The sequence below is a fragment of the Kryptolebias marmoratus genome, linkage group LG7 (assembly GCF_001649575.2).
Source record: "Kryptolebias marmoratus isolate JLee-2015 linkage group LG7, ASM164957v2, whole genome shotgun sequence".
NCBI lineage: Eukaryota > Metazoa > Chordata > Actinopteri > Cyprinodontiformes > Rivulidae > Kryptolebias > Kryptolebias marmoratus.
In genome coordinates, this window is record NC_051436.1 from 20,945,713 (window position 1) to 20,954,560 (window position 8,848).

Here is an 8,848-nt window from a genome sequence, read left to right on the forward strand (position 1 = left end):
ATGTCCAGAAATCCGAAAACCAGCAAGTATCCGACAGGGGCAAGGCGTGGGGAAAAATCCAAAAGGCAAGAGCGGGGTCGAGGCACAGGAAGTCAGTCCGTGAACGCTGGAGAATTACTTGCTGTTGGGCTTTCATAATCTGGCACTGGAGTAGAGCAGAGAAGGAGAATATATAGGCCACCGCCCAGGTGTAGGGGAGGTGATCAACAGCGGGCCCAGGTGACGAGAATTAACATGATTAACACAGGCATGGCAAACACAGGCAAGATTATTACAGAATATAATCTTCAGCAGACCTGCTGATGTCCTGTTTGTTGCTCATTCACAGTCTACTGTGTGTGTGATGTGGCTGTGTGTGCAGCTGCATACAGCAATTATTAACTGACATACGAATACAACATGTTTAGGGGTACACAATTTACTACCAAGTGTGAACTGAGGTATCTGATCTGACCCCTTGCAGTCACATCCCCCCAAATTGATTTGTAAATACAAATTTAAACAGTCTCCTAAAGCATTCTGAAACCAACATTTCTAAACCTTATAAAACAATTGTAGCTATGATCCTTGTCGTGACATCTTACATTCGCAAATGCTCTGGCAAACACAGAACACATGCCTGTAAGTCATTATTTGGTCCAGGCATTTCTCCAATGTTCTCCCATTTTTGCGTGATAGTATTGTAACGATGAACCATGTTAGTGTCACTGCAGTCCTCCTGACTGTACCCACCTAACAAATACATTTTTCCCTCCAAAACTGCACTTCCTGCTCCTACATGTGGCACCAGCAGAGATGTGAAGGCAGTCCAGGTGTTAGCAGCTGGGCAGTACACTTCGCAAGCTAGCTGACTGATTGCAATCGTGTTAACATCTGTTGTGATTCCTCCTGCTACATAAAGGCAATCACCCAGGACCTCCATGCAGTGATGAGCTCGAGGATTGTTCATGTTTGCCAGAAAGGTGCTCCCCATCTCTGGGTGGTACAGAAACATGGATGAAAGACAGAGGAAGTCAGTGTTTTGGCCCCCCGAGATGAAAATCTGCCCTTTAAGAACCTTTGCTACGTGCCCACTTAAAGGTAGATCCAAAGGCCAGGTGAAGCTGAAAGAGAAGAGATATTTAAAATGAAGAATTATTATTATCACCTAACACACAGTGACTGCTGGAGATAAGCTGGATATAGCTCTCTATGAACCAGATTGGAGAAGCAGGTAAAAAAAATGAATGGCTGGATGGTGGGAAATAATGGAAGCAGGGACAACATTTATAAGTCCAAGAGTCACATGTTCTCATAAATTGCTTTAGTTAAAATTTGGGTGAATAAAATGAGTTAAGTTTATATGTTTTCAAGTAGCATGAGTCATAAGCAGACTGTTTTTAAAACAAAGATATTAAATCGTTTGTGAACTACCAATGTGAGGCTTAAAGTTGTTTTTACTGGCTGCTGCGTGGCTTTTTTGAGCCAGAATTTATGTGCAACAGATGGATTTGACTAAGAATCAAAAGACATTTGGGACATCTGAAAATCAGACAGTGCAGAGGTAATACTGACTTCCCATTTACATATAAATTCAAACTTAACATAAACTTCTGTTATTTTTTGTCTCTTCTAACCTTATGTAGTTTATGATTTTATGTTTTGCTTATCACCCGCCACCAAGGGTGATAATGTTTTTCCCCATGTCTGTGTGTTTGTATGTCAGAAAGGCACATACAGTAAATGGCTATGGCTCAGTCAATTTACAGAGCTAAAAATTGTGGTAGTAGCTGAGAGCAATTCACTGCACACACTCTGAGCACTCATTAATCATTCAAGATTGTTTTTAAAACTTTGCCAATAATTATCATTATTACAATGAACTCTACCTATCTGATAGCTAAATATCATGTGTCCTTATGTGTCCTCCAGATCCCTTACATCTAATGATCATTTGCTTTTAGTTACCCTGAGGTCAAGGCTGGTCCACAGAGGTGATCATGTCTTTAGTTGTTTCAATGTCCAGGCTGGTCCACAGATTACTTAGCTCCTTGGTTGAGCTAATAATTAGGTTTTACAATTTGGGACTTTTGTGCAACTTTAAGCAAAAATGTAAACCTTGAAATGTTAATATTCTGTTTGTACCTCCAAGAGTCTGTAGTAGGACAATAGAGTTCAACACTGTCCATATGGTTGAATTCACAGTGTCCACCAATGGCATAAAGTTTTCCATCCAGAACAACCACAGAGAAAAAACATCTCTTTTCCTGCATTTCACTCAGGCTCTCCCAGCTGTCTTGAAGGGGGTCATACCTGCAGATGTTGTGTAAAGAGATAAAGGTAACATAAGCAGCATGCATTTTGCATTTTGAGTTTTTAGATGTTATACTTTCTCACCTATAAGTCGAGTTTAATGTGTCTTCAATGCCGTAATACTTTTTGCCTCCAAAAATGTACAGTTGTCCATTCAGCACAGCAACCTCATGACTAAACCTGGCTGGCTCTGGCATCTCTCCTAAACTTCTCCACTCCATTGCCTTTTGTATTCCTGTAAAACTCCTCAAAGAATTTCCAAACCAAAGCTTTCTGCTAATGCTGCGTCCACCCAGGTCTGCAGAAATCTGGTCCCCATCAACTAAGACCAGACTCTCTTTGGGCAGATAGATCCGACATTGATTCTGCACTACAGTTTGAGAGGAGCAGAACTCTTGAAGAACTGCTTCGTACAGCCCTGCTAAGCTGTGATCATACCACATGTCCTGAGACTGGACCTCTTTGAACTCTTCAAATGTCATGAGTGGAAAATGGACAGTTTTCATTAGCTCTTTGGCAAGTTTGTGCCTTCTGTTGGGCTTTGCTTGAATCCATGATACCACTGCATTAAACACAACAAGCTCAGAGGGAACACAGAGTGAGGTACTGTTCAGGTACTTGAGGAGCTGTTTGGCTGGCAGGTCCTTGAACTTTGAGGTGCATGCTACCTTTTCGAACTGCCTCAGGACAAAATCATCCGCTGCTTTGAGAAGGTGTGCTATTTCATAGGCTTCAGCAAATGTTACCACATCCAGACAAGTGTGAGGAGTTATTTCTTGTTGAAGGAAATTGAGGCACAAGGATAGGGCGGGCTGGTACTGGAGCTGAAGAGCTGCACTAGTGATCTCAAAGATGCATGTCCAGCTGAGGGGAAGAGATCCACTGTAGGAGCTACCAACTAGAGCTTCAAGTTCTGAAGCCAACAGGAAGGGTAGGCTCACGGAAGACTGAAGTAACTCCTTCATGCCCAAGGTGAACATTCCACGGAAGTAGTCACTACTGACAGCCAGGATGACTCTGTGGACTAGACAAAAGATGGTACGAAGTGAATACCTCAGCTAACATGTCCAGTGCATGTGTTAAGTCTTTCAAACAAGATATTTGTTGGTATACCCCTCAGTTTGAGTAAAATGTGACTTGTTTAAATCTGGTAATTTAAAAACACCTATCATTCCTTGAAGGAATAAATGTCTTTCATTACAGTTTTTTTTACTGAGGTCGTACTCGTGTTCTCACTAGAACCAGGAAGTTCACCCCAGTTCTAAAATCCTTACACTGGCTTCATGTAGCTCAGAGAATTGACATTAAATTACTGCTGCTGGTATATAGATCACTGAATGGCTTTGCACCACAATACATTAAAGATCTGCTGTTGTTGTATCAACGTTCCAGACCACTCAGGCCTTCTGGTTCTGGTCAGGAATCTAATTTGGTGACTGTAAATTATTGTTTTTGTATGTTTTTTTATGACTTTTTAATTTTGTTTTTATGATGTAAAGCACTTTGAACTGCCATGTGTTGAAATGTGCTATACAAATAAACTTGACTTGTATGTTGAGATATATGCAGCTGTTTTTAATTAAATCTTGAAACAGTGTTAGTGTCACTGCAGTCCAATATGTGCAATCTCACTCACTACTTTTGTAGTCAGTTAGAATTAGGAGTATGTGTTGTAAATGACTCTCAGATACTGCCAGTTTTTGTTCATTTTCTGTAAAATAAATGTATGTGTTGCCTACAGGATTTCTAGCTAATGGCTAATTTTCAGTTTTTCACCATGGTTTTGCTTTTCTACTCACCAATAAGATGCAATAATTATCATAACAATTCATCTCTACCTCAAGCTTTAATTAGGCATCAAATAAAACAGAATAAAACACTAGAATTACAACAAATCAGAAATATAAGATCTAAATAGATTATAATAATAAAAACCTCAAAAAATTTCTGCCCACGTTGTTTAAAAAAAAAAGGCACAATGTCATTTCTTGTGTAGCACAAGTCCCTTTTTCTTTTGTCTCATCAAAGACTGTCAGGCCACATCCTTTTTACCTTTTCAGAATTCTAAATCTTGTTAATAATAATAATGACAATATTATCAAGAACATTTATAATTGTTAACATTATTATTGTATAAGACTAATACAACTAATACATTATTATTGATAAAAATTCAAATGGCCCTTTTGGGATAATAAAGAGTCTTGAACTTAAAGGATAGGAGTGTTGTGGCTTTTTAAAGAGAGAAGTAAAGGATGCAGAATTGGCTACTTTAAATTTACCAATTGAATGAGTACTTACCATGAAGAGACCCACCAAGAGCTTCCAGAATTACATCACACCCCACTCAGTTCATCCACTGCTGTTCGATAGACTGAAAACTGATCATTATTTGTTGTACAGCAGAGATCTTTTCATCTTTATTGCATACTTTAGTTTTTGTAGGTGGCACTTCTTTACTGGCACAAAGGGCCAACACTCGTGGGGCCCCCAGTGCTTGAGCTGCAGCTTTTATCTGGTCCATGTGCTTGTTCAAACATGATACGAGTCCAGTGTAGGCAAACTCCACAATCGCTTCTAATTCAACATGATCCACCTCTGGACCAAGAAAGAGTGACCATTCATGAACTCCAGCATTTCTATTTGTGTCAATTCTTTCATCGACTCTACTGGTCATTTCTTTGCTTCCATTCAGGTTCTTCCAAATTAGTGAGCTGACAGCTGCCAGGACCAGGGAGTGCACACAGAAACTCCTCCCATCCTCAGTGTTCAGAGTAAGGTCAGTGAGGATGGAAGAATCTTTGAACTCTTTCGAGCTGAGGAATATCCTTGTGGGATAATCATCTTTACAGAAAATCTTTACCTCCTCCTCATCATCATCATCATCGTCATTATCGTTGACCTGTGAGCAATGAGCTTCCTCACTGTCTGAAGACTCATCTTCTTGTAGATTTTCATGAAATTCTTCCTGAGTTGCCCAAGATATCGAAATTTTTGTCTCATCACCTGTTGGTATGTTCCATCCATTGTCTTCAGACCGGTCCCCAAACGTCCAGGATTGAAATCTCCCATCATCGTTTCTCTGTAATGGATCTTGCTGCTCATCAGAATCTTCAAGCTGTTTTTCAGCATATTGGATGTCAACTTTATTACTGGATCTTGAATCTTCAGTGGTAATTAATTCCACTAAATCTGACAGGTTTTTATCTTTTTTCCTTTTGGTATCTTCTTGTTCTCTATGTTTTTTGCTTTGCTGCATATTTTCAACTTGAATGCTGCTTATCCTGTCTCTGTCATTTTGCTCCTGTCCATCTTCCTCATTATCATCCTCCTGAATGTAGACCTCAATCTTCTCCCTATCCACCTTGTTCTTCTCCTCAAACTTTCTTTCCACAATATCTTCCCACTCTTCTTCTTCTTCTATCTTAACAATCTCTGCTTTCTTTTCCCCCTCACACACCTCATCGTCCCCTATAAACTTCAAGTCATTCTCATCTCCTGCTTCTCTTTTATTTGCTTCAACATTATCACCATCTTCCTCCTTATAAAGTCCTTTCTCAAGATACTTTTCCTCACCAGTTTCTTTTATTATTTCCTCCTCTCTATTATTCCCATTTCCCCCTACTTCATTTTCCATCCTCTTCCTCTTTTAGATCCTCTTGCTGGTTGTTGATATCTTCACCTTCCTTTTCTTCCCAATCAAACTGAGTCCATCGGCTCATCCTCTCCTTGCATCGTTTTCTTTTGCTCTTCTTAATCTTTCTCCTCCAATCCTACCAGTCTTTCTGAATGCATGAATTATCTGCTGCCATTCTAATTTGTTCCAGTACCTCTAATCTGTCTGAGCTTTTTACACCACCAAGAGCTGAAAGACTACAGGTCCCTTACTTTTTGCACTGCCTTTGAGGAAAAGTGTCCACACAGTTGTCGATCATGTGTGTCCAGTTGTAAAGCTCCAATTGAATGTTGGTATTACTGCTGCAAGCAGCTACCTTTCTTATCTTATCAGCTTCAGAGCTGTCTATTTCCTCCTCATCTGCCTCTCTCTCTCTCTCTGTATGGGAAGATTCAAGGGGCACCAGTTCCCACGATTCCTCATGTGACCAAACAATCTGCTATGTACAGTGTAATATATCACGTGCTAGTGTATGTTCTCAGATGACAAAAGTGTCCAGCAGACACCAAGCAAGTCTTGTAAAAGGATTTATTTGTTCGTACTTTAAAACAATTCCTATAATTTCCTTTACTTCTTCTACTTGTTATCATCCCTTTAAAGTTTGATAACAAACCTTAAAAAACTTACTTTTGGGGGCAGCTGAATCACTGCCTATCTGAGTCTATGAACCACGACAGCTCGAGAGGCCTCGGCAGGCATTTCTGCTCTCACACATACAACTTGGGGATTGGCAATAAATGCCCAGAGGGTCACCAGTGGGATCATGTTGCTCCTCCACATCCAAATACAGTGGAATTTGGGTCAGGGATCACCAAGCCCTATGGAATGAAGGAAGGCACAAAAGCTAAATAACATTTGCACCTGTCGACTTGTTGGCTGTTATGTCGACTAAGAAAGCAAACATTTGGGTCTTGCTGTAACCTGAGTCACAGATCAGAAGCGGTTGTAAACTGAACCCCTCAAATATGTTCTGTATTTATGTTACCATGCTGTTAGAAATTGCAACATGATTAAATCACACGAAATACATTGTATCTGTGAAAAATGTAATGTTCATTAGTTGTTGTGAAGTGTTTATAATGTTGTGTTCAATTAATAAAAGTTAAAAAAAAGTCTTAGTTACTCACAATTTAAGTGTTATCTGATCAAAATTAATATTCTAAGTTAACATGAAATCACTTGAGCATCAGTTAAACATCACCTTAAAGTGGACATATTAAAATGTTCCATTTTTTTCTGTGCTAAATAGTATACATTTGGGTTTCTTGAGTTACTGCTACACTGAATAGCTTACAGTTCTGTCTCATGTTTTCAGTACTTCTTACAGTGAGATGGTTAAGGTAGCATCTGACTGGGCTGTAATTGTTGGAGACCAGTTGGCAACTCAATATTTACAAAAATAATACACAACTTCTCAGTTGTTTTGTTTTTGTGACAAAGTGAGCAATGAGCCAGTTTTAGAAAATCGTTTTTTTTGTGTGTGCACAACCGGCAACATTGTATTCGTGGCTATTAACCATTTACTTCACTGCACACTTCCATTCACATTATACCAACCTTGGCCCATTTTCTACCCACTTTGGCAGCTGCTCCTCTTTTATGGTTTTAATCTCATTGTCATACACTTAAGAAATGAAAATAGACACATTTGGACCAGTTTTTAATCAATAAAATTGATTATCTGGGTGGTTTTTAGGCTTTTCAGAGAAGCTCTTCCATACAGATGTCAAAATACAGCTCTCTCTGGGACATTCGTGAACACTTTGTGACTATATTGAGAGAAATTTTTTGAATATATTAAAAATTCAAGCATCTCTGCAATTCAAGTGAGGAAATTGAGAACCCCTGTGAACATCAAGAAACATTCAGAAGACTCCCTTACAAACTAGTCGCCAACAGTCACAGCCCATACTACCTTTAGATATAGGGAAAGTGTGTCACTTGCCCACTGAAGTATTCCAGAAAGGAGGTTCAACAAACTCTTTAAGTCTTGGATTTCAGAATGGCTGATTATGATCTGTTCAGTCTGTACTGAGTACTGTCACCCATGCATGAGCACAATAAAAAATCATCATCAGTTAAGTACCAATACCTCAATTAACCATGGCAACCACAGAAAAAAAGAGCCATTTCTCAATATTTTTCAACATTTCCTAGTACGCTAAGTACATACTTAGTAAGTACACGAGGTCAGAAGCAGATTTGATGATGTCACAGCTCAGCTAAGCTCTTTAGTCCATCCCAGAGATATAATTTGTGTAGACAGTTTTTATCAATGATTGTATTATGTTTTTTTGACATTATATAATGGAAAAAAATATACAAGTTAAATAAGCCACATTTCTCTAAAAAGGCTTATGAGTCAAATTATGATTTAGACAAAAAATATTTCTACTGTAGAAAGATGTGTCTGTAAATTGAGATTCTCAGAACAATAAACTGGTTTTATACTTTTTTGGATTGTAAAATTAACGAGGTGGACCAAGAAATCATATTACTTGAACTCCAAAGATAGTGCTTAGATCCCTTTAATCAGCATTATCTACCGTCCAAATCAACAGCAACTTTACCTGTTGTTGGTTCAGCTATCCCTGAGAGATCTAACTCCACTTCCACCTACTATTACCGTGTAGGCAGTCAACAAGCTCCAAATTACCATGAAACCTGTAAGCTTACCAGATGAGTAGGATTTAATTAAAAACGGCTTTAGTGGAGTGAGTAAGGAAGGTTACGAATCACTTCATCAAGGCCACTTGGAGGTGCCAGGGGGATGCAGGCAGCTTTTAAGAGCCGGACATCTCCAGGGAGCTCGGCGCTGCCTCTCTCTCCTCTCTGAGGCTTTAAGATGACTAACCTGAGAGGGAGGCTACCTAAAACCCC

General features: G+C 39.3%; 1 protein-coding gene across 1 annotated transcript; it reads right to left on the minus strand.

The window, feature by feature from the left end:
- Positions 1-6: 6 nt before the first annotated feature.
- Positions 7-6,325, minus strand: LOC108245258 (kelch-like protein 33). Its single transcript, XM_017432021.3, has 4 exons — positions 4,594-6,325; positions 2,377-3,316; positions 2,125-2,292; positions 7-1,103 (listed from the first exon to the last, which is right to left on the minus strand). Exons 2-4 carry the CDS (start codon positions 3,270-3,272, stop codon positions 581-583), a joined length of 1,587 nt encoding a protein of 528 aa, XP_017287510.2. The 5' UTR covers positions 3,273-3,316; positions 4,594-6,325; the 3' UTR covers positions 7-580.
- Between the last annotated feature and the right edge of the window lie 2,523 nt (positions 6,326-8,848).

Excerpts from the sequence above, each read along its gene's own strand:
- LOC108245258 (XM_017432021.3), bottom strand. The coding sequence starts at position 3,272 with ATGTTCACCTTGGGCATGAAGGAGTTACTTCAGTCTTCCGTGAGCCTA. Across the intron at positions 2,293-2,376 it reads ACATTAAACTCGACTTATAG|GTATGACCCCCTTCAAGACA; the intron begins GTGAGAAAGTAT and ends CAACATCTGCAG. Across the intron at positions 1,104-2,124 it reads CCTACTACAGACTCTTGGAG|CTTCACCTGGCCTTTGGATC; the intron begins GTACAAACAGAA and ends CTTCTCTTTCAG.